Here is a 25,997-nt window from a genome sequence, read left to right on the forward strand (position 1 = left end):
ACTCTTTCTCTACGCCCTGCAGCCTCTGGCCATTTTCAGTGTCTGTTGAAACACTAAGTGATCTGCACCTGTACTGTTTGAATCGCAAATATCAGTGCAACATAAAGCAAAATGCACACATATTAGAAAATAAGCAGCCTCTGGTATTTTATAGCATAACGTGCAGCAATAACGCTTGCAGGTTGCTGTTCCGTCATTTTCCAATTGCTTTGCAAAGGTTGGCTGCTTTTCCTTGGTCTCCTTTAGGATAGAAAGAAGTGAGGAAAAGAAGAATGGAGGTAAAAAGCAAGCAAGCAGTTTGGTAATTTATATGCATATTTTGCTTGTAGCATGCTGAGTCAACTGTTTACCTGTTAGTAGGGAAGCGGCTAAAATAAAATATTGTCTTGGTTAGGTTAGTACCGCGTGAGGAGCTGTAGGACAAGGAGGAAAGTAGGGCAGCTTGTTTTGGAACTTGTGCTGAAGAACAAATACAAACCTCCAATGTACACATTCGGTTACCATATGTCGCGCTTATCATAAAAGGCATCTCTGTGTTATTTCTTTGCAGGGATGCTTGAACTCCACGGAGGCAGACTTTCCTGCTGAAGAAAGCGCATGCCAGAGGTGCTGGGGTTGCTGGTGGTGAGACGAGCTTTCGTGCCTGCTGAGGCAGCTAAGGCGGGTGGCAAGCTCTCTCCTTCCCGTGCTTGCCTGTTTGATTGACGTTGGCTTCCAAATTGCTGCGACTGTGCCTGAAGAAAAGCGAAGGAGCATAATTTTGCTCAGAGAATTTTCCTGGCAGGGGAAGGCATGCAGCGCAGAGAAACGTGCCAGCAAAGAGCCTGGAAGCGCAAGTCCAGGTGCTAACACAACTTCCACCCAAGCTGTGCTGTTGTGAAGTCCTTTTTCTCCAGCCGCGTCTTGCTCAGCACACCAGGGCAGGCTGCACAGGGCTGCCCATGGCATTGCGGCAGTCTGGGCTGGATTAGCTCCTGGTGTGTCATTGCTTCAGCTGTTTGAAGAACTGAAGAAGATTGCAGGGAAAATGTTGGACTTGAGCTTCCTGACCGAGGAGGAGTATGAGAAGCTGATGAAGGTTCTGCAGAGAGATGCAGAGCTGAAGAAGAAGGATGGGGATCGCATCAGGTGAGAGAGCGTGCGGTAACAGCAGGATGTGAGCTTCCCGGGCGGGGATTTTTTTACTTTTAGAGAGGAGTGTGAGTGTGTGTGTGTGCACAAGGAGAGATGTAGGCTGCGGCAGTGCTGTCCCTTCTTGCTCAGATCGTGACAGATCTTTTCATTGCACCTCCTGCTTTCTCAGATGTCCTGCTGTTGCTGCTGTCCTCCCTCTGCAGGTTTGCAGGGCTGGACTCTCCTTTTAAGTTAATCAGCAGCCCTCAGAGACTCCATGGGAAATCATCCCTTTCCTGCTCTGGGGAGGAAGATGCTGATTTCTCGGTGTCAGAGGTCTGAGCAGGGGAGTAGCTACTACCTTGTTTTCCTCACTTGGTAGCACAGAAATTTCGTAGAGTGTTTTTAAATGAGACTTTCCATCCCCATCTCTGCTTTGTGTCCCTCCAGTGCTCTTTGAGGTGGGTATGCATGTATGCAGCATCCACTGCGCAGGCAGAGAGGGGCAGTGAGAGGCTACACGATCTCCCAAAGGTTTGCGGGGAGCTACTGCAGAGCCAGGAATCGCTCTCAGTTCAGCTTACTTGCCACTGGCCATCCTGGAGCTCAGGTCTGGCTGACTGGGCTTGCTTGTTGCTGCTGTCACTTTTTAAATGCCAGCCATTAGACCATCTGGGTTGACAGTATGCCCCGGGCTCAGGAAGCTGGCACCAAACTCTCCCTGGCAAGAAATGAGTAGCCAGTTTACCCCTGCTAAGGATGTGAGTCTTCGACTTGCTGTTGAGCCAAAAAAGAGTAAGCCCCATGTAGGAGGGATGCTCAAGGCTCGAAGGGGGAGTGGGTAGCTTTGCAGCAGGCTCCGGGGAGCCTGTGTGCCCTGGCCTCTGCTTGGGACTGCGAGCTGTGGAGACAGAACTGGTGGTGGCACGCAAGGAGCTTGGGCTTAGGGTCTATGTGTCTGTGCGCTCTTGTATCTGTCCTGAATTGAAACGAGGTTTCAAAAAGGTTTTCTCTTTTTTTTTCTTTTTTTTCTTTTTTTTGTTTTTTCTGAAATGCAGTAAAATTTCTGCTCTGCAATGGAGGTTTGGGAAAAAGAGTGGATTATTTCAATTTTGTTTCAGGTCTCTTTGGAAGCTGTTGCACAAAAGGCTTTGATTTGGGAGCAAAGTGAGTTAGATCCCACCTGGGGTGGTGCCAGGTGCCCCTTGCCGTCAGTATGGCTATATGCACCTTTGGTGCAAGTATGGACATGTTTGGCTCCAACACAACCTGCCTGCTGGGCGAAATGAAGTCAATGCCATTAAACTGATCTGGCGTCAACAAGATTAAAATATGTTCCTACATCTCCTCTGTCCCAGCACCTCGAGACCCTCACGGGGGCAGATGTAGCCCTGAGCTCAACGGGAGCTGTGCAGCTCCCTGGCTGGCAGTCCTGCTGGGCACCCCAGCGCTGCCTGCGGAGGCTTGATCCCGCTTTCCCGTACCTGCTCCCTTCTGGCACACTGGCCTTTAGGCAGGCAAATGTGACCCTTCGAGGATCCATGGTTATCTGAGGTTTTGCCCCCTTTTCCTGCTGAGAACTGGATTGAGTGGGAGTTTCCTCTGGCCTCTCGGGTCTCACCGGGACCCTGAATTGTGGTGAGCTGTGGGAGGCAGTGCCAGCTGCAAGGCAGCTACATCAGCAAGCTGCGGTGTAAAAACAAAATAACTGCAGGAGGGTTAAAACTACAGGCTAGCAAACAGAACACTGACAGGTTTAGGTGCCAAAAACCAGCCCTGGGTGTGCCCGAGTGAGTTGCAGTAGGAGAAGCTGTGCTCAGGAAGGAGAGCTAACTGTTTGAGTGCCAAAATCAGCATGGCAGGAGGAGCAGGGAGAGGAGCAGCGTCCGGGGAGAATGCTGCAGGGACAGGTTGCTCCCCTAAAAAACATGATATATTTCCATGGTTTGCATCACATTTGATCCAAAAGGCTTTGCTGCTTATAAAGAGATTAATAGACAAATAAAACGAAGTGCAAGACCTGCAAACAGCCCCATCCTTTCCCAAACGCTCAGCACTGCAAAGCAAATGGACAAAATCTCCGTGCCAGGTGACTCTGATTTTGATTTCTAAAATTTGGAAGAGGTGATAGCCTGTGTTTACAAGGTGCTGCTCCCATTTCAGATAAAGAATAAATCAACTTTTGTCTTAATGCTGGTTTGGTCCTTGTGATTGCCGAGTATAATCTCTGGATCCTTCGTAGTACCAGATAGGTGAACCATACAGACAATTGCTATGAAGGTAACTCAGGGAGAGTCAAAACCTTGAAGATCTCTTTGGTGTGTAATGTTCTCATTGACTTTCAGGCGAATACAAGGCTCCATCAAGGATGAAAAGAAGAAGAAGTTTGTGACAGGTGAATGGTTTTCAGAAGTGAAGGCAAAACGGTTTCAGGAAGATTTAGAGGGGCCGGATCTACTTCGGGCATCGATTAGAAGGAAAAAGGGCAAACTAGAAAGTAAGTATGTTAGTGTGCATCTTAAGAAAAGAAATTGATGGACCAAAAGAAAGTGGTCAAGTATTCTCCCTGTATTGGGAGCCTGTTGGGGACCAGCCTCTGTGTTGGGATAAGGGGATTTTCAGCTAAGCTTTCAGTACTAGAAAAAAATACCTGATATCAAAATGAGGGCCCAAAGAAAAAGTTACAGTGTGGCAGAGGACCAAGGCAAAAGCTGTTCACCAGCTACACACAGTTAAGTGCTTTTTCCCCACTTCAGCTTCTTTCTTCCGAAATGGCTGTTTGTCAGATGTCACTGGTATCATTTCTTGTCATAGAAGCAAAAAATCGGGCAATTTCTGGCATCAAACTGGTATGTGTGGGTCAACCCCCCCCCCCCCAATTCCTAGATTGGTCTGACAAAAACAGACAGCCGGCTGCTCTCGCAGGCTGCTGGGGTGGTGGGGTCAGTCACATCTCTGCAAAGGGAGGGGGTCCCTCTCTTCTCCTGGCAAATATTTGCCCACTTGAGAGGGTCCAGGCCTAGCTTTTTACATCAGAATAATTTCAAGGCACAATGTGGTTTTCAAAGTAAAAAGGGCTTTGGGGCCAAGTGTGAATGGTCCCCAGGCTGCTGGGGGATTCAAAGCAGATGTATTGCGTGTTGTTTGACGTGCTGATGACCTCTCATGGCGGTATGTAAACCAGATCAAATCAGATTTGTCAGCTCAGGGCACTGAAGAGAAGAGATGAGCCTCGTGTGAAACAAGCAGGACTGTGTTTTTGAGTCCAAATGTAACCAGCCTGGATCTGGCACTTCGTGCTGAACATTTGTGCAAAAGCAGAACTGGGGATGATTCACATCCAGTCCACAAGATGAAGAGAGGCCAACCGGTGCCGCAGCAGGACTGTGGGACTGCAGCCCAGTCTCACACAACCTCCTTGATTATCTGTCAGGGTGGGTAATCGCAGATACTCAGAGATGGCTGGTGAGTTACTGGCTGATGCTGCTCTTGGAAAACCATAGCCCGGATAGACAGCTCTAAGCAAAGTCTGCCACGGTCCCTAATATAAGGACCCTATAACTGGGCCCTGTTCTTTTGCGGTAAAGGCTACTGTTAGACAAAGGGTTATATTCCATCTGTCCAAAACTCGGTCATCCCCACCAGTTCAGTTCAGCGCTCTTTCCTAGGCCCAGCTGCCCATTCCTGCTATGGGATAGCAGCAGTATAGATCACTCCTTTGTTTGGTGGGCCTTCTTGGCCAGGAAATCTCAGTAATGTTAATTGCCTGGGTTTAGTATATCCCTCTTAGCTCCACATTACTTTCCCAAAGCCAAATGGTGGCTAGGGACTTCGCTAACTGAGAGCCTCATTTCTTTCTGCTTTTTACTTATCCCTGACAGCTCTCATAACTTAGCACAGATTCATTGGGCCCTCTGATGCAGAACTGGCCCATCATATTTCATATGAAGTTGCTTTTATCCTTGGTATTAAGGATTCATGATGTCATTAAATTTACTATTTTATCATCCCTCCAGAATGCTAAAACACGTAAAATCTTTTCCAGCTTGACAGAGCTGCCTGGCCATTTCTGCAGAGTATGCTCTCTGCTTTTTGAGGATGTGCATTTGTGCTCGCACCCTCTTTGCATGACAGACACTTCAGCAGCCCCTCTGCTGGGGCCCAGGTCAGACAAATGCTCTGTCGTCTGCAGCCCAGCTGGTAGCCAGCAATGAATTGTATTCAACTGCCTGTTGCCTTGCCAGAGGCATCTGCACCCTTAGCTTGCAGCCCATTTCAGTAAAGCAAAATTTGAATGGTTTTAGATTCAACTTTTACTGCTGTTGTGCACACATGAGATATGGTCTCAGGATATAATCTAAAATAATCTCCTTATTATAGCAGTAATATGCACGTTATGTCTTTGCATGTGCGTTACTTGACTAATGCTGTTTTAAGAAGGAAGAAGCAAATGTATTTTAGTAATGTAAATTTAGTAATTTAGTAATTATGTTTAGATTTAGCCCTCTATTTTTTTTCCAACTTTTTTTCTTCCTTTTCTTTCTCTTTTTCTATTCTCAGATTTATTTTGGTAAAGCAGATATAATGCAACTTTATTTCTTCCTCTTACTTTTCCCACTGCCATTTTACAGCACTGGTTGAAGGTCAAGGTTCTGCAGCTAATATTTTCACCTCGCCGTTGGCTATTGCGTGCTCAGCTCCTGCAGTGGTTACCATACAGATTGCCTCCCTTCACACATGAGGGCAAGCACTCCTCTCACTGACTTGTTCAGCAAGAGTATTGCACCGGTGAGAGCAACGCTTGGCCCATTGGGGAGCAAGGATGAGGCCCCTTTACAAACGGTTTGTCCATGCAGCTCACGTTCAATCCGCAGTAGATGAGATAAGGGCCTTTGCTTGCCATCTTGACACCTTTTTTTCTTCTCCTGGAAAGATCAGAGTCATTCACCTTCTGTTGGCTTTCAAGGTGATGTCCATTTAGCCAAATCAGTGTAACATGTTCATGACTCCAGGTCTCTTAATCCTGATTTAAGTCTCTGATGACTGTGTTAGGGAGTGAAATGAGAAAATTCCTGCATGGAAAAGCCCTGCTGAGATAATTGCTGGCATCCTCTTTGCATGGTAAACGGGCTGAGGCGGGGTGGAAGTTCGTGCCTGCATAAGAAAATGTCCAGTGACCTTTTCTGGAGGAGAATTTTAACCTTCAGAAGGGAGGGCTGCATGGTCCCTAAGGGTCTTCACAATTGGTATTGATTATAATAGAAAACACTAGTAATCAGCAATAATATAAACCTATAAAATAGATAGATACCCTGTATTTAAACTACAGCCTGCAGAACAGCACAGATGGATGAATTTGGTGCTAACTTCTCCTTGAGCTTGTGTACAATGGATGAGAGCTAAAAATCATCTAGGAGAGAGACCATTTTATCCACCTGCCAAGGCAGGTCAGCCCTGATGGCACGGTTAGCCGTGCTTTCCCCAAGCGTTGAGTGTCTATGTTTTAGAGTGATAGGAAATGAGTGAAGCAGCTAAAGTGTTAGAGCAGGAGTGACTGTATGCATACGTATATAAATATATGTATGGACAAGTTAAACTGGTCAGGCCACTACTAATTTCTGTTGGAATTTGCTTCTTATTCTGTCTCATCCTAAAGTTATCAAGGGCATTTTACTTGTCTTAATGGATTATAACACACTAATAACCTATTTGTTTGTGGTTATAGAAGCCAGGTATAGCTGTGTCAGGGGCTGAGCCATTTGAAGGGCAGCGATTTGGATGGGAGGAAGCGAACGCCTCTGGCTGCCTCTGCCAGCCAGGAGCGGGGAGCTTTGTCTGAGGGGGAAGTGTCAGGGAAAAGCAAGTATGATGCAATGCCTTTGGAAGTGGAAGTGAGGCGAGACATGAATGCAGTCGTCGGTTGTCAAGGTCTTTTCAAACATGACAGGCAGAGAGAAAACGTGGGAGCTATGTGCTTGATTCCTCTACTTCCCAAGCAGCTACCTGCTGGCGTTTCCCTCGGGTCTGGGGCAGAAGAGGAGGACGTGGCTCACTGTATAAATAAACGCTCCTCAGTGTGCCTTCCCGTGCCTGCACATGACGTGGCCTGCACGTGCCACCAGCCATGCCACAGCTTGTCTCTCCCAAAACGATGTTCAGTGATGCGTTTTGCCCATCAACCTTTACATGGACAAAACGCAGTCCCTCTCTCAGAAAAATGCTCTCTAAAACCAGCTTGTTCTTACACAATCAGACTCCTGTCTTCCAGCAGGAGCGACTCCCCGACGTCCTGCTGCTGCAGAAACCACGGGGCCGCCCAGCTGCCATCTCATGCGTGTGCCAGACACCGGGTCCTAACGCAGATGTCCCCGAGCAGCGCCTGCCGTGGTCCCCTGCACCGCAGGGCCAGGCGCAGGGCGGGGAGGAAGACTTGGGACTGCAGCATTTTTCTCCATGGGGATGCACAGGCAAGGGGCAATGAAGCTCCATCATGGGATATCCCTGTTACCTGCAGGCTGGCTGTGCTGATGCTGGATGGCAGCGCACGGGCAGCACCAGCGTGACATTGATACCGCAGCCCATCCGTAGGACCGATCTGCTCTTGGGCTTAGTGCGGTTTTCTAACTAGATAACGAGCGAGGTTGTATTATTTAATGTCACATCTGAATCCTTTGAGCCTCTGATTCTATTGTATTGTGTAATGAAATATATCCTAAAGAGATTTGGCAGTTTATGTGACAGGTAGATTTACTCTTTAAAATAGAGCGAGCTGCCTGTGAATAAATATGTGCAGATCTTGTTGACGAGACTACTTTTTCATCACTGTTTGAGAGTTTAATCCCTTTGGTTTTGCAGTAGCAAGAAAGCCTGTTTGCCAGCAAAATGTCTAATGCAACTTTATACCCTGGCAGGCTGCTCTAAAGGTTACCGTCTTCTATTGTTTTTTCTTTAGGGTCTTTGAGAGCTTAGAAGACATAGCTGAGCCTTGTGCCAGGAAAAATAACAGGGATCTCCTCATTAACTGTATTGGCCTCCTCCTTTGTTTGCCAAGATCGGATGACTTTGAGTCAAAACAGGAAATGGCTGAATTTAAATCCTGGTACGGATTAACTTTATTGACAGTCGTGGCAGTGTCCTGCGAAGGTTTCCAGCGATGCGACAGCTCCTGGCGTGAGTCAGGCCTTGGGCAGCTCGCCTTGGCCTCTTGGACCCGTGGAGCCTGGAGGTGCCTTTGCCGCGTAGGGAGCACGGGCGATGCTGCCCTGGGGCCTCCCCCACCTCCTGTCAGCCGTCTCCTGTTAAATCCCATGGGTTTGTGCTGGTGGGACTCATTTAACAAGCCTTTTCTTTCCCCAAACAAAACGCACCTACCATTACAAGCTTAATAAAGTCATTTCTCAGTTGTCTCTGTTATACTACAGATGAGGCCAACGAGCACATCCGGACGGGTCTGGAAAGCAAAGCTGCGCCGAGTCCTGCCTTCCCTGAGCACGCTGCTGGCGCGGGAGAGGAGAGGTAACCGCCGCTGCTCGTGCAATGCTCTGGCTGCTGCTCTTACTTCTAATGAAAATTGAATGCTACCTCTTAAATCCTGGTCTTTAACTGCGTTTCCAAGACTGAATAAGTAATAGGTTATATAGGATATTTTTAAAATCCTTTTTCCAGGAATTGTCAGAATACTAATCCTCCCGTAATAACTAAATGCTAATGTGCTTATCCCAGAAAGGTCTTTTCCTGCATGATTTGATAAGGGGTCACTAAAATGGAAGGTGTCTTTAATGTCAGGATATTCTGGTTAGTTTTTCAAAGTAATTATGGTTTTATTTGTTTAATTTTTGCCATGGAGCAACACTAACAAAATGAACTGTTTGAGGAAACTGCTCATTTCCTGCTAGTGCCAACCTCTGTGTCCAGTGCTTACCATTCTCCATCAAGGCTTGGTAGGATTTCACGTTGTGCTGACTGAGCAGAAACACCCATTAAAAGCGCGCCAACAAGCAAATCAGTGACCTCACTCAGTATTCATGGACTATGGAGAAGCCATTAAAATATTCACATATTCATTTACTGTTGCTCCCATCTCATTTGCATTTTTTTGTCAGCAGAATGAGGAATTGTTCTTCACAGGTGGCAATTGCTCCAGTTAAATATTCAATATGGGCCTTGACAACACTTCCAGATCTCTTGCAGCTGGTCATTGGGTGTTGCTTAATGAAGGATCCAGAGTCAACAAGCCTGAGATGCTCCTGCTTTACCAGCACAGCAATGGTCCTAATGTTTTTTTGGGGGGGTTGATTAAATCCTGAAAAACTTGCTTTGTTTTTCTCATTCATCCCTGGGCACAAAACATCCCCGTTTGAAATCTCACCAGCTTGACTGCTGTTCTCCATCTGGAGAGCAGTCACCGTTAGACACTCCCAAAGATGGTGCAAACAGTCAAGTAAACTGCCTGTGATACGTGTTTCTTCCATTTATTTACCGGGCAGTTAGTAATTAACTTACATTCCAAACATGAAGATTTATATCCTGCACTATAGTTTTGCCCGAACTGTTGTCGTAGTCATTCCCATAATTTCTAAATCCTTCATCAATCTGGTTATGCCTTTGGCCTGAACTGGGAGGTGTGGCCTGTTCCTTCCTGGGCCATAGCATGGAAATTATATCCCTCCTGCATGGCTCTTGGGCCCTGCTGCTTCCTGTGCTTTTCCCTACGGTTTTCTCCCAGAAGGAGAGAAAATAAACCTGGAAGTTGACACCCTTGTTTTTACTGAGCTAGTTCTGTACTGACTGCTAGTTCTGTACTGACTACTCATCCTTACCCCAAGTTCAGGCCATTTAACATGTTCCCCAGTCCTTCCAAGCAGTAACAGAGAAAATAAATGAAAGCGCCAGCTCTGGGCAGCCCTATATTGGGCTGGGTCCGTAGATAAAAGCGGCAAAGTAGCTGAGCAGAACTGAGGTGATGGTGAAGACTGCCTGATCACCCTCCCAGGCACACCACTACCACTGATCTCCTTGCTCAGGTGTTTCCCCTCTCCCACAGATCCAGCACATCTGCTCTTCACACCACAGAGGAACGTAAAATCTTGCCAAAACCAAAGCCAAGACTGCCTGTTCCGCTGTCTGCATCGCACAAGGTAGTATAGGCACAGCCTCTGCACTTTGTTTTGTTACTCCTTGGACCTTCATGCAGTCTGTACCTACTGTCAGGGGCTCCACAGGCTGCCTGCCCTGGTGTCTGTGCTCAAATAAAATACATTTTTTCCAGTCTTGCCAGTTTATATACACTGATAGTGGTTTGTTTTCCATTCAGAGGTCCAGTATACGTGATGTCTCTTCCTCAGAGAGTGACACTGGAACCAGCCCGTTTGTGGCTGCAGCAAACAGCTTGCATTTCTCTAGAAAAGGTAAGATTTTTGTTCAGTAGGCCATTGGCGTGTTTGTTATTCAACATCAAACACCAAGAAACAAGATGCTTTTTTGTGTATGTACAAATGAATAACAAAGAGTATTTCTTACCTTGGCTGTAAGAATGGGCTGCCAACATTTGTATGAATTATGCCCAAGGCAGCAGGGACCAAGGGAAAAAAATCCAATGACTAAAACTTCTCCTGGCTCTCAGAACATTTAAACTGAGTGCTTGGCTCACAACTCCTTAATCCACAGATGCGAGTTACCTTCTCTTTCCTGCCTTGCATGTACAGTATATTTTTGGTACATAGCAAATAGCCAGTAGGAAAGCTGTCAAACTGAAAGGAAAGCTGCAAACAAATCCCCAACTCACAGCAACAATTTAGAGCTCAGTGGATTTTTTCCGTGTCCTGTCTCTTCCTTCTGGAGAGAAGGGCTGGGGTTTTCGGGGCTTTCTTCAGATGGAAGGGGACTTGCTAGAGTCTCAAAATGGGGAAGAATTAGCAACATATTGATGGTTTCTGGGAACTCCCCCTGGCTTCCCTTTGAGAAGCTGCATCCCAGATCTTCCAGGGAAATACGAATGTGACGTGGCAGGACAGGCTGTGAGCATTTGTTGTTGTTGTAGGTCATGGAGTATCTCCGTTGCCCACCAAGATTTCAGAGGATGCTGTGCCTCAGCCTAGCAGTGTGGCTGGAGGAGAAGCTGTTGATGGGGCCACTGGCTCCACAGTGGGGCCAAAAACTCCACCTGAAGAAACTTATGCTCCCAGCAAGATACCAGTTAAGAGGAGACCAAGCAGAACTTTCCCCAGATCCAAGCAGTTTGTGAATCACGTGGGGCTGGCAGAGAACAGCCTTGCAAAGAGGGAGTTGTTGGCAAGCCCCAAACCACTGACCACAGAAGGGGAAAGCAGCCAGGCTGTGAAGCAAGGCGTGAACTATACGATTTCATCAATGAGTAACAAAGAGGAGGGTATCGGCCTCGATCGTGAACACTTCAAGAACTTGAAGAACTTCTGGGAGAAGGGAGCAGACTCTGTGACGGTGGGAAACGTGCCGGAGGAGCCGAGCTGGGTGGAGGCAGATGGCAGGCATTTCAAGCTGTGCCGCTCACTCTCTGCGCAGTCTGGGCAAGGCCAGAACAGTGAAGAAAAACCTGGCATCTTCACCAAAACAAGAACCCCCTACAAAAGGACAATAACCTTGTCTTCTAGCGAGGAAGAACCAAGCTGTGTAGCCCCTGCAAGGAAGGGCTTGGTTTCTGTCATTCCTAGGTCCACGTACGCCAAGAGCAAAGGCGGCCAGCTTACAAGAAATGACTCGATGAGTGAAAGCAATGGGAAGCCGCCGGTGCCAGAGGAAGAGAAGGTGGCACAGCGCTGCTCCAAGAATTCCAGATTGCCTGTGCGAGCACTTTCCGTCAAAATCGAGTCGCCTACCAAAGAAGTGTCTGGCAGCACGTTTGAGCCAGAGACGCCTACAGACGAGTTTATCGTGGCAGAAGAGCGCAAGAACGCAGCAAATTCCCTGGCGAGCAGGGTGCAGATACTGATCGAGCCTGTGCTTACAGATGGTGAAAACGATGATGACAAAGAGGAAGTATCTGATTTGGGCACTCATGACAACATGGAAATAAATGGAGAGCTACCTGAGGAAAAAACGTGTGAGTCTTCAGACAAGCCAACACCTGGTGAAGCAGCCGGAGAGAGAGAAGCCATTCAGGGAACGGACTCGGCTGTTTACTCAGGTACTGAGGACTGTAACTGCACCCTCTGAAATCTGTTTTCTTCCCTAGCTCTTTTGCATTTTGCGCATTTTCTTCGTTTGTCCATTTATTTTATATTGCAATTTGTGCAGGTTAGCATGTGTGGAATGCATTTAGCCATCAGCTCTGGAAAAAAATCTTGTGTAGCGCAGCGCGAGTGTAAAAGGGGGCAGCGCCGTGTTCCCTTGCCTTCCTCCCTGCTACCAGCCCTCGTGCCTCACCTGCAAGCACCTCAGCTCGGGACAGCCCTCCATTTCTTTAGCGCTCCGCTAGCGTCGCGGGAACTTACTTTATTTCACTCACTGGAAAGACTGTACTTTCTTCAAATGTGGGGCTAGAGGAATTCCTTCTGGTGGTAGAGATAAGTGTGACACAAACAGAAGAAATAAAACGTGAAGCAAAATGTTTAATAAATACATGGGCTGTTAGGCTACCTTGATATAGCAGCTGGCTGTCAGTGTTTAAATGACATATCGGGTCTTTTGGGAATCCACAAGTGAATTTGGATATTAAATTGCAACCGAAGTGGACTGAACAAGGAGCCTGATCTTTCTGGGTTCTGATACCATGTTCTCAACCGTGATGGTGTCAATAGTATCACCACTTTATTGGCCTCTTCCTCTGGATTTGATGGGCTCTTGTAGTGGCTGTTACTATGAGCAACAGTTATTGTTAATTGCAATTCATTTTACATGTGGTCCCTGATTGCCCACAGCTCGGCTCTCTGCTAGGCAAAGACCTAGGAAGAGAGCGCGTCTTATCTCCTTTTTCCAAATTTCCTGTCCTCATGTACCTGGGTAAGACCCGTTTAAGAGGATTTTCCATAGACTCACCTGATTTTGATTTTTAACTGTGTCATTTCTTGGCTTGTTTCCTACCTCGTGTAACATGTGTATGAAAATCTTGAGTTTCACTTCAGGTAAATATAAATATTTCCTTTCTATACCAAATCATTCTTACATTTCTCAGGATTTTTGCTTTATTACATTCATTTCAGGATGGTATTGGCAGATGGCTGTGTTGCACTGGAAGCTCTTTGCGAGTGCTGGTCTGTTTTAGGGGCTGGGTTAATCCAGTATTTACATTTCCCATCATAGTGTGAAGAGTTATTCTCAGGGAGAGACATAAAAGCACCCTGACAATTTGAAAGCAGCCCTGCATAATGTAACTGTGCTCTAAGCAGAGTGAATGAGCCAGGAGAGGCACACACACGCATACTTGTTGACACACTGCCCATTTTGTTTATTTATTTACCATATTGATTTGGCTTTTCATGTATTCCAGAGGAAGATGGGGATCATTCTCCCGCCGCTCAGGCATTGGCCCGAGCAAATAGCATTAATCTTGCAAAGAGCATGGTGAACATTTACACAACCACCGAGAGTGAGTAACATCTTTCTCTCTCCTTTTTGGTTTACATTCCCTGAAGGTAATATATTATGCCTGAGTTCTGCATCCCGCATGCTTCTGTGCATGTACCAGGCAGAGAAAATGACATACTGTTTCATCATCAAATTAGAGAGCTTATAGTGCTTAAAATTAAATTCAGAGCCAGGAAATTGCAGATAGATTGATGGTACGTTACTCAGTGTCTTCAGCAAAAAACCACAAGGGCTTCAAAGGGTTGGCAAGAAGCTTGTACCCGTCTCTCCTCTTCCCACACCGAGTACTGTGGGAGCTACGTGGCAGCCTGCGCAGTGGATTAATCAGAGGTGCCAGAACTCGCGTCCAGCGTGCGAGTTGTGCCACAGACTCCTGTCACACACTCACTGGGCTTGCAGTGCCCAGCCTGGGCCTCTCACCTCAGCCAGAACAGACCCGGTTTGCTGGACGGATCTCCCCAGCTACCAGCTGGGACGTATGTTATGGTGGCAGTTTCTCACTGAGAAACCAAGAGAAGCTAAGGAGAAGGCAACCAGGAAAGCAGCAGCAAAGCTGAAGAAACCCATGGCCAAGAAGCTTGTCTGTGCCACCAAAAAGCCCAAGAAAGCTGCAGCTGAGGAAGGGGGACTGAAGGAAGGCAGCAGCAGCCTCTGTGGCCAAGAAAGCCAATAAAAGTTGCCAAAAGGTGAAAACTGGCAGACCCAAGAGGACAGCTAAGAGCTTGCGTGAAAGCGAAGCGGTAAGGCCAAGGCTGCCAGGACTGAGGTGAGAGGGCTGGGAAGTCAATGCCCGAGGAAGGGTAAAGCCGCTTAGAGGAAATGATTAAGCCCGTTTAAGTAAACCCAAGCCCTGGTTATGGGAGGGAGGAGAGTCCCCTTCGGGGCCGTGTTGAAGGCAGCCTGTGGGTGGGACACGCTGCATCGCCCTGTGACCGTGCCCACCCTGTCCCATAGCCTCGTGCCAAGCGTGTGCCCTGTTGTATGGTGCAGCAACGTACATCACACGGCACGGTGGCTTGAAGCTTCAGGTCCCACGTGCATTGCCGTTCAGTGACGTGCTCTTCACACAGACCGATAAGATTTTAGCCTCCTCTTATTAAAGCCTGTTTAGAGCCACAGAATTCATCCTCGGAAACCCTCCTCTACAGAGTTGCACTGACTTGTTTGCAGTATAACAAGTAGTCTGTGGAGAGGGCTAGATTTAATGCTTGGCTCATGTTTGGAAATAAAAATAGTAAATGTCAAATGAATGGTAAATCATATAAAAGGAAAATACCAAAGAAGCTCTTGGGCATTTTGAGCACTGAAGAATGTATCATCATGGCTAACATGCTAAACAAGCGTGTACATGCGCATGCGTCTTTATGCACATATAGCTTCTATAAACAAGTTCTTCTGGGATGAAGAGAGTCATCTTCAAGGAGGTTATTGAGAAAAGATAAAGATAGAACAAATGCATTTTATTTAGACGTTTAAGCAGTCCAGTAACCACCTTTCTAAGTTGATATGAAGTTTTCTGGCTTTTTTTCTTTTAGATATCAGGCTATTGTCCACCTCTTTGTCTAACAAGAGTATTTGAGAGGTATATGCAATGGTGAAACTGTAGATATAAATACTTTACAGCTCTTTTGTACAGGGTAACATGCTATGAGATGAAAATGTGTGCATGTTTGGTGTCTTTGACAAGGGGGCAGATCTGTATGGTTTTAGTCTAAATTAAATCTACACAGAGAAAGTGGTGCAAAGATGATGCGCATCGCTAGGCTAGTACGTGGATTAAATTAGCCACTAGAGGGAGTGTGCACTCTCCCACACATTGAACGAAAACACTTTGAAAATAGCTTTAAGATGCCAGCTAGCAGTTTTTGTCTTGGGGAGGGTCACCTTCAGTGGCAGATGACAGATGTGGGGCAAGTGGGTGGTACTCTGGTGCCTCTCACAAGCTTTTCCTCTTGCCCTTAAGCAAAAATGTGACTTTCTTTCCTGACTCTGACAAGATATCTTGATGTTTTGTTTGTACCTGCAGCATACAATAAACCTCATTTGATACCCCATCAGGTTCTTGAACCTGAAAGAGTCAAAGAGCTGAGCAGATCCTCTCCTCTCCTGTTGTCTGAGGTAGGCTAGATGCCAGAAATGGCTGGAATAATGTTCACAGCATCCCCTGAATGGCAATCAGTTTCACGAGACTGTTTCTCCTGGACACCAACAGTACTTGCTCTAGAGCATGCCTTGGTCATGTCATCAATAAATGAGAAAAGCCTTAAGAAAAAAGCACCCCCCCCAGCCCAGCCCAACCCTTCTAATCCTGGAGGAGTTTTAGTGTTTCCCTCTGTCTCAAACCACGCTATTCCGTGCCCTTCCCGAGAGCCCAGGCGGTTGCATGCAGCTCTGTGTGGAGGCAGTTAATGATGACGTTCGCCGCCGGTCGGAGCGAATGCCTCTGGGGAGACTCCCTGCACTCTCCTCCACTCTCCTAACCTGATCGCTGCTTAATGGGACTCTGCTGAGCTATTGGTTTTTCTCTGTAGTGTTGCAAAGTGCTCATACAGCAGGGCTTAAAGATGCTTGTTATTTTCTGAACAGACTGAATCGGACACGGCTTCGGAAATCAGCTTCCAGTTTAACAAGCACAAAAAGACGCCTAGCATTGGCAGCCACTCGTCCGACATGGCATCTGTCTCCTCGGTAGGTATTTAACGCGTACATCTCGCTAGATAGGGTTTCTCAGTCGGATGTGGTCACACTGCATTTAGGCTGATACTGATGATGTGGCCTCCGGAGTATCCTGCTGGTTTCTGCATGGTGCATTACTAAAAGAATGGTGGTGGTTAATTACTTACTTGGGTTAAAGGAGTGTTTCCAGGTACCATCTCAAATTAGAGACCCACTGAGTCATTGTCAGACAAATTCACAGTAAGCGATAGCCCCCGCTCCAAAATGCGGATGCTCTGAAGCAGCGTGGAGGAGCAGGGGGGCTTTTTCTAGGTGGGGAAGTGAGGCACACAGCTATTAGGTGACATGTTTGTGGTCCAGCTCCTGGAGTGCTGGGACTGCAGATGGGTGCCCTCTGCAAGCTTATCCTTCACTTTAATCAGCAAATTTGGGGGAACTTGGAGCTGGACAGCAAAAGCGTGGTTTAGAACTTCAACTTCAAAGGAAAGCTGAAAAGAGCTGAGTGTGATTAGTTGAGCATTTTTAAAAGATTCCTTAGAGACAGTGTTTTGTGGGTGGCTGCTTAAAAGTACTTGGATTTGCTATATCACTGTTAGAGGTATCTCCAAGGTGAGATTTAAAGAATATATGTGAAACAAAGCTGGTAGGGAGGGGTCATGAATGTTAAATATGAATGATAAATATGATAAAATATGTTATATGATAAATATGTTTAAAAAACCCTTGAACTTTGGGGCACATGAGTCCTCCTCCTAGTCTGGAGAGCCAGGGAGCCATAAATGAGCCTTTTGTGTCCAAGTCACACAGGTGTTCTTGAAAATCTCACTCAGGATTCTCTGCCGGGGTGAGTATCCTGATGGGATGGTAAATGCAGCTTCAGGGACTGAGGAAATGTTTAGCAGGTTCTTGTAGCTTATAACAGAATGACATTCAGAACCAGAGGAAGTAGGGGAAGACAGAGAAGAATTGGGTTAATTACTAGGAAAGTTTTTTTGGTAAATGTTCATGACTGTACCACAGAGAAGTGCCAAGAGGGTTAATTATTTGCTTTGTAAACAGCATTAGCTTTTATATTATCCCGTCAGCAATCATGAGTGATTGGTGCAATAGAAAATTCTCTCATCTTTCTGGAGCTGTGTTTTGTTTCTGCTTCATCACTTTCTACCAGTGAAAGACAAAGCCTTGAAAAAAGAACCCCAAGGCCTATGGGCAAATGCAGTTTGTTCTGAGCGCGCATTGTGAGCAAGCAACAAGATAGTAATAGTTTTTCCTATATTTTTAGTCTGACATGGATCTTACTAGCCTGTTTTAAAATGGATTGACGATTGTGTGACTATATCTACCAGAAATAGTAAGTTCAGGTACAGATAGTTCAAGTTCTCTCGATGTATTTCTTTCGTAGTGATGAGACTGGGTCAGGATAGCAGCTGTTTATACTATAAGCGTAGGGAAAAGTTAGAGACTTGTGTGCCTCCCCCCCAGTAATATTTGACTCCATTTCCCAAAGTTTGGGGATTTAGAGGTGAAAAATCTTCTGCATTTATTGAGCTTTCAGGACAATAGTGCTTCTAAGTCCTGGTCTAGGATAGCAGGTCCTTGTGGGAGCCTTGTTCGGGTTCCCCAACCCTTGCTCGTTTGAGCACAGCTGCAGATGTGTACCATTTCTGTGTCAAGGACACAATACTACACGAGGACAGAAATTGCAGATTATTTCTCTGGAAATGCACTTTTCAGACTATTGTCTTTGTCCAGACACCAAGTCAGGAAGGTGCCAATTTCACTGTCCCTGACCTTGTTCTTCCACCTGGTAGGTGAGTGGCAGTGTGCTCAGTGTCTACAGTGGCGATTTTGGGAGTGTGGATGCCCAAGGTACTGTGGAATTTGCTCTAGACTATGATGAGAAGAACCGGGAGTTCCAGGTTCATGTGTCCCAGTGCAAGGACTTGGCTGTCGTGGATGAGAAGAAAGGCAGATCTGACCCGTGAGTGACGCTTTGGTGCCTTGTGACTTCTACATTGCTGAATTTTGTGTTCTGGAGGATTTTTTTTTCTTTGTTTTCTCTTTTTAAATGTCATGGTTTCTTCCGTCCTTCAGACTTCTGGTGCATGCTTACTGCTGGGACTTTCCTAGCTGATGGTTCTGGAGCCATCGGCATCAGTAAATATGTTGCCACAGACTTAAATTTGAACAGATTGAGAAAGCTTTGATCGCTACAACAACAGTTCCTGTTATCATTGGAATATGTTCTCTCTGCATCTCTAGTTTGAAAGATGATGAAAAGGAGCTTGGATTTGAATGCTGAGAGAGAGTCTTAAAGAAATTCCACCTCTTTCTTCCTCTGTAATTTCACCATGATTTTGAATGCACAGAGGTGCTATAGTTAGGGGCATTTCAGAAAATGGATATATGGCCTTGCTGGCTTCCTGTATTGCCTGGACAGCTGCCTGTTCTGACTGTTGGTGGCATCCCCCCATCTCCAGTGAGATTTATAACTTCACATGCAAACCAAGTTAATATGGTAGCAGGTCTCTTAATTAGTTTTGCCTTCAAAGAGTCAATTCCAAGTCTTTTGTTCCTATGTCACGGTTCACAAGTGTTGCCTGCTTATTAGAGCTTGGCAACACAGAACAATATCCAGCTGGAGTTTGTTTTCTTTTCCAGATATGTTAAAACTTACCTGCTCCCAGACAAAGCTAGAATGGGTAAAAGGAAAACTTCAGTGAAGAAGAGGACAGTGAATCCCATTTATAATGAGGTGTTACAGGTAAGAACAAATACATGCTCTGAAAACCTGTGTTGTAGCAGGCACCCATACCAGGTCAGATCTGCAAACATCCTGCCTTCCTGGCCAGGCTTCTTCACCTGCCTCCCATCAATGTTGCACTGCTCTTCCCTTGAGTTTGTGAGGGCAGAGATGTTAAAGGTTTCTCTGCACCCGTCTGTGTGGCACCCAAGATTTCTGTGTCAAAACTGCATAGTGAACTCTGGATGAGGTAGGGACCTGCAGCCTGTGCTGTCTTCAGCCAGAGCAAGGGCTGTTCTTCTTCCCTTCCCTGGCACGCAGTCACGAGGCGTGGGACTCAAAAGGTCTTCAGTATGTGATCTTACTCATCAAAACCTAGAGGATTATTAAACAATGCCCGGGCCTGTGTTAATTCTTGAGAGAATATTGGGTTTGCCCTGTGATGAATGTAGCGCTAGGTTCCCCTGTGCTCAGCAGAAAAGCTTTGTCAGGGTAGTAGTATTGCTGCAGGAAAAAGAGATGTTCAGAGCGGGGCCAGTCCATTAGTGCGTGTGTGGAGTGGGTTTGAGTGTCTCAGAGCTTATTCAAGCTTTTGAGTAGTTTATTCCTGATTGTGAAAGAAACAGAAGAAAAATTTGAACAACCTGACTCCTTTTTCTTCCTCTAGTATAAAATAGAGAAAATGGTATTGCTGATCCAAAAATTAAATCTCTCCGTTTGGCACAATGACCCACTGGGACGTAACAGTTTCTTGGGAGAGATTGAAATAGACTTGGCCAGCTGGGACTGGAGCAACAGGAAACTCAACTGGTACCCTCTGAAGCCCCGAGTAAGTGCGTCTCAGCTGCAATCCCACTTCCTAGCCCAGCCCTGAAGCTTTTAGGGGTTGAAGAAGTCCTTCCTGACTCCTCTGAGGTCTTTGGGTAGTGTGGTGGAGCAGAACAACCAGAACTGTACCTGGGGAAGTGCAGTAAAACACCCACAAGCCCTGGACACGTTAGTGCAATATTCAGCGCTCTGAACACAGGCCTTCTCAGATCTGGTGACTGATCTGTAGGGACACTTTCATAAATGTGATCTGACCCTAATCAACAGAAACTTTGACATGACTTTGCCTCTCTCTCTACTCACATAAAGACCATTCCTTAAAAATAGGCAGCAGAGTACTCTGTGATGCAGTTGAACATGCCTTGCGAGGTAGATATTCAGGTGCCACTTTTTGTAAAGCCTGTACAGCTTCCTGCGTGCTTCTGGGTTCAGAGGTCTGATTTGAGATCTCTTTTCAGTAAATAAAGGACATTTGTCTTTCAGAACCAAGATGCTTAATTACATCCAGCTGGACATGTCTGGAAGGGGCAGCCTTGCTCTGAATCCTCAGGCCTTTGGTTCTGAGGGACTGAGTTTGAGAACAAAGCCACAAAAAAAGGAGCTGCCCGAGAATGGGCTGGCCCAGCCATGCAAAATCAGAGTTTGTCCATTTGTGCCCTTCCACTGAACTCAAAAGCTGTTTTCCTTGCTGTGTTTACACAATCCCTCATTTAGTCAATCATAACTCTTTCTGTTTCAGAGCCTTTCTGCTGTTAATGGTGTGGATCATCGAGGAGTGATGAATTTGTCTATTAAGTATGTCCCTCCAGGAAGCCTAGGTAAAATGTGTTCCATGCATTAAGAAGCACTGCCTGCATGCAGGCATGCAACGCCTTATCTGTTTAAGGGCTGGTTAAAGAGTAATCTCATTAGAGCAAGATCTTAGAGATCAGCACAAAGGCACAACCAGCAGTGCTTGATAGCACTGTCTGCAGCCTACATCGGACTTTCGCATCTGGGTTTATAGGAAAGTGTTGGGGAGAGAGGAAGGGCTCAACAACCTCAGGCTCATCAGCTCTTCTGAGCACTGTGGGCACTGTAGGGTGCTGTGATGTGGTAGCAGCAACACACAGCCCCTCTTGCTGTGGGGCAGGCACATGGCTGGGTTTGCCCAGCAGTTCCTTCTCCTTTTGTGTTTGAAAGCAGCACCAGCATGTTGTGCCAGGAGCCCTCTGCAGCTGCAAGTCTGGCCGGCTGGTGGTAGTGCTGTGGCACCCAGGCAGAGGCATGCAGAGCTCACGAGGGAGTGAGTACGCAGAGAAGTCCTGTAGCTGCTCCTTCAGGTCCCTGGAGAGGAAGCCTGTCATTTTGCTGGCTGTTGTAAGGACTGGTGTGACAGTTTATCTCTTCTAAATGGCAGGTCCCAAGAATCCTCCCTCTGGTGAGGTCCACATTTGGGTCAAAGACGTCAAGGACCTGCTGCAGTTGCGTCCTTCTGGAGTTGACTCCTTTGTGAAATGGTAAGTGCATGACCATGGTCTTGACCTTGATCCTGGGTCTGTGCCTCCCCAAAGCCGTATGTTTTCTCCCCTTTTCTCAGGCTCACCTAGCTGTGCCTCCATACTGTAAAGCCTTTGTGTTGCTCTGGGCTCTGTAGGAGAGAATTGTCCTTGTTATTCACTTGTGGCCAAATTAGGAAAATCCTAGCTGTGCTAAAGCTCTTGGTCAATCACTGTTTGTGACTTAGTGATTTGCCTCAATGACATGTGAGTGAAAGCAATACATGGGCCCTGCACCTTGGCCCAGAGTGTTCCCATGAAGTTGTGAATTTTGCTTTGGTACAGGTGTGTGTGCAGAATTTGGGAATTTGTTAGGGACTCACCAGAACTGACATACAGACAGTTGGATCCTGCTTTGATCTTCTCTAGAATTTAGTATGTGCATGTTTTCTGCAGCCTGCAACATCAGGTCTCCCGTTATGTGGGGAAAGGTGCTGCAAATATTCCAGAAAATTAAAAATCTTTTAAGGAGATTTCAAGATCTTTTCAGCACTTTGAAGTGCTCACCATGTTTTTTGTATACTTCAAATCCTTACAGAGTTCTCCTGCAGAAAGATTTGCTGCTTCTTGAGGTCCCTAGCTGCCCATTTTGAAATGGCCTCTTGGGCATCTAAGTGATGAGAATTCATGAAAATAGAAATATGTGAGAATAATGTCCATTTTTTAATGTAAAATGTCCGTTTGCAAAAAAATTTGCCAAAGGCAGGAAATTTTAAGCAAATACCCTCTTTTCTGAAAATGTTTGCTTTTAAAATGGATCTTCTTGGCAAAAAAAAAAAAGGTTTTATCTGGGAATTATGAACATTTCCCATTAAATCTACTGAGATTTCTTATGTTGAGACCCAACTACTCCTTTCTTCAGAACTACGGCATGTTTAGACTGAGGAACTTTGTGGGAACTATTCAAATCTCAGGTGATATTCTGTACTACATGTTGTATTTTTTTCTCCTCTCAAAGCTATGTGCTTCCAGATACCAGTAAGAAGAGTTACCAAAAGACCCGAGTCATAAAAAGAGACACAAACCCTGTTTTCAATCACACTATTGTATATGATGGCTTTCGTACAGAGGATCTAAAGGATGCTTGTGTTGAACTGACCGTGTGGGACCATGAAAAGCTTACCAACCATTTCCTTGGCGGAATCAGGCTGGGCCTTGGGACAGGTGAGCAATTTCCTTTACTTTAAATGAATAGTTACCCCACTGCTGAGCCACAAGATACAATGGGAAGTTGCAGAGCATTTTCCTGTTGGGGAGAAACCAGGAACGGGGACTCTCAGGAACTGGTGAGAGGCTTGGTACTTGCACTGTGTCTGGGATGGAGGAGGGCTCTGGTACCGTGATAGCAACCCTCTATTCCCACGTTTTCCGTCAACATCAGCTCTGAGGTCTGGCAAAATTCAAGAATCTCCTTGGGTCCATCAGAGAGTTTTCCTGCTGCTACAGGAAAACAAACTGCATTACAAGTCAACATTATATTGCTGCTCCTCCCAGGGAAGAGTGCTCAGAGATGAAGACAACTTGACTGCCATGTGGGACAGCACCACCTGGTGACTCTGTCCACATCACCGCCTCCCGTGAAATGCTTTAGTAGCAGGAATAATATTTGAAGAACAGGGCATGCTATGCTACTTGATCTGGTAGGTGATCAATACTGAGAGTACATCAGTACAGTAAATCACAAATTGGAAGAATGGAGTTGTCCGGGTGTAGACTAAGGTGGTGTTATTGGTTTTTTTGTTTTGTTTTTATTTGGGCAATGTAATGCTGAAAGACCTCAGCAGAGGTTGCCATTTGCTCCACTGGGACACAGTCATTGTCTCTGGGAGTTGATGGCAGGAAGTTCCAGTTCGGAGAAGGATTTAGACCTGTGCTTAGCTGGAAGTGTTTTACTTCAGTGGGGTTACTCATCCCTGAAGTGAGGAAAATTCCAATGTTTTTAAGCCAAGGTTATAAAGAGCAAATGGGATTATCTCCCATTGTCCAGCTGTCCGTCATGGAGGTTTGTCCCTCCCTAAACATCCTCTCCTAGCTTTCAGTGTGCCCCGTATCTAGGCTTTAACAGATAGCATGTTCATCATGTATTTTTGTAAGTGGGACATCTAAGGTTTTCTAAACTGTTTATTGTTAAGCAAGAGAGCTCTCTGAGGGATGAAAGGCAAACAGAAGATTTCAGAATGTTGCAATAAAGGATAACTGTTCCTTGAGGGTATCAAGAAAAGGTTTGTAATAGCTGGAAGGTTTGCCTCGCACATGCACTTATGTTTATTGGATTTGCTTGTGTGTTCTCTGTTTTCAGTCTCAAACATGTCACCAGGAGGGTTGTAAACTATTCATTGGGAAGTGGCAACCAGAATAAGCTCAGCAGGTCCAGAGAAGGGCCGCAAAAGTGATCAGAGGGATGGAACATCTCTCCTATGGGGACAGGCTGAGAGAGTTGGAGAAGAGAAGGCTCCAGGGAGACCTTACTGCAGCCTTCCAGTACTTAAAGGGGGCTTATAAGAAAGATGGGGACAGACTTTTTAGCAGGGCCTGTTGCAATAGGACAAGAGGTAATGGCTTTAAACCAAAAGAGTAGATTTCAACTAGATATAAGGAAGAAATTTTTCACAATGAGGTTGATGAAACACTGGTGCAGAGAGGTGGTAGATGCCCCATTCGTGGCAATGTTCAAGGTCACGTTGGACGAGGCTCTGAGCAACCTGATTGAGTTGAAGATGACCCTGCTCACTGCAGGGGGGTTGCGCTAGGTGACCTTTTAAGGTCCCTTCCAACCCAAACTATTCTGTGATTCTGTGTAAAAATACCAACCCCAAGATAAGTTGTGATCCATATTTAGACCTTCATCTCTGACAAGTAGTTGGCACATGAAAATTTGCTTGAGTAATTGACTTGGAATTAATGTACGCACTTTTCCGCTATCGTATGTTTGATTCCCATACAAATGAAATGTAGAGCAAGAGAATCTTGACAAATACTCCACCCTGTCCACAAGAAAATCTTTTAAGGGGAAACCCAAGCCTTTTCGACCTTCTTTACCATTCCAGAAGATGCAGAAAGGGCTTGAGCCCAATATTATTTTCCTTGGCAGGTTATGTTTAGGGTTCTTGCATTTTGTGGCTTTTACATTGACTTCATTCTGAACTCTGGTGTAAAATGGAGGTCATTGGCAGAAGAACAGGAGGTGCTTAGGGTGCAACTTGCTGAGGGGAAGTCAGCACCTTTTGTGTTAAGGCACTGCCTGCAACAGTTACATCCTGTTGAGTATTTTTGTGTGGAGTAGAAACTCTGTGTAGCTCCCAACATTGTAGTTTTCTTATTCTTTACAGGTTTGAGCTATGGCATCTCCGTGGACTGGATGGACTCCACGCAAGAGGAGGTGGCCTTTTGGCAGGAGATGGTGTCAGCTGCCAATGAATGGATTGAGGGATTGCTGCCACTGCGCTCACTGGCAGGGAGGAAAAAACTGAAATAACCTTCCATTTGTGCCATGGGAAGGCTGATTGTGTTCATTAGAATTAGGAAACCTCCTGCACCGAGACCATCCACAGGGCTGGCAAATGTCAGGTTAATAAGGCAATTGATGGACAGCACTTTGGAGATGTTAAGTGTTAAGTACTAATTAATTCCCTGACAGAGGACATGGAAGGTGCCAAACTGATGCTATACTTGATTTTGACTGAGAAGAAACTTCATTTGCCTTTTTATTTAATGATTTCTATTCAGTATCTTTGAATTCCATTGAGCTCTGGGAACGAAGGAAAAGGAGATATAGTTTTTGGGGTTTTTTTTACTGTTTCTGGTGCCATTTTTTTTTTTCCTGTGCAGAGATGTAGTTGTACTAAAGCAGCAGCATGGTATTATTCATATTCCCCTGCAAGTGGTACACTTTGTACTTGGTGTAGAATTGCTCCAAGTCACCAGCAGCACAGTCTGAGAATTGGAGCTTTGCATTTGTCGCTGGTGATAACACATCTGTAATGTGAGGAAAATTGAGATCCAAGGTGAATCTAAAGAAAGAGGGGACTATTTGAAGCAGAAAACGAAGCAACCTGGGGAGTATAGCAATGAGGGATTCAATATATTAGTTTCTTCCTGCTTTAATAAGAAAGAGGGAACTGATGGTCCTGCTTTAATAAGAAAGAGGGAACTGATGGTCCTGCAGCTAGTGGGATTTTGCAATGCGGGGCTCTTTTCCCTGCTTTCCCACAGACTTCCTCAGTGACCTCAGGCAAGCTTCTCTGTGAAAGGACAGTTTCAGTGCAATATAAACTAAAGTGCTTGCCCAAATGTAAGATAGGGTTATGTTGCTAATGGGCTTAATAGCACGCTTGAAATGCCTTGTGTGCGAAACATTTCAATACGAAATAATGATGCAGGAAACAGTCTCATGTTAGCCTGGTGTGACAGGTCAGGAAAGGAAGGTCGAAACCAGACGGGAACGCAGGAGGTGTTGGGAGCCGGTGGGAGAGGTAAGTAAGGAGCAAACGAATGCGAAGGGTAGCTGTGGTAGTTGCCTGGGGTGGTCTCCTGCCTCT

The 25,997-nt window shown here is 45.9% G+C and overlaps 1 protein-coding gene across 1 annotated transcript; it reads left to right on the forward strand.

Annotated features, from left to right (window-relative positions):
* Window positions 1–1,027: 1,027 nt before the first annotated feature.
* LOC309408292 (synaptotagmin-like protein 2) lies at window positions 1,028–25,682 on the forward strand (the record flags this gene model as incomplete). The annotated part of the gene is made up of 16 exons (XM_082004087.1): window positions 1,028–1,128; window positions 3,459–3,610; window positions 8,535–8,628; window positions 10,157–10,250; window positions 10,427–10,520; window positions 11,153–12,274; window positions 13,577–13,675; window positions 15,701–15,792; window positions 16,261–16,362; window positions 18,162–18,331; window positions 19,012–19,114; window positions 19,761–19,922; window positions 20,661–20,739; window positions 21,321–21,420; window positions 22,418–22,623; window positions 24,789–25,682. 16 exons carry the CDS (start codon window positions 1,028–1,030, stop codon window positions 24,932–24,934), a joined length of 2,916 nt encoding a protein of 971 aa, XP_081860213.1. The 3' UTR covers window positions 24,935–25,682.
* Window positions 25,683–25,997: the final 315 nt, after the last annotated feature.

This window comes from Phaethon aethereus (assembly GCF_964289735.1).
Source record: "Phaethon aethereus genome assembly, chromosome: 10".
NCBI lineage: Eukaryota > Metazoa > Chordata > Aves > Phaethontiformes > Phaethontidae > Phaethon > Phaethon aethereus.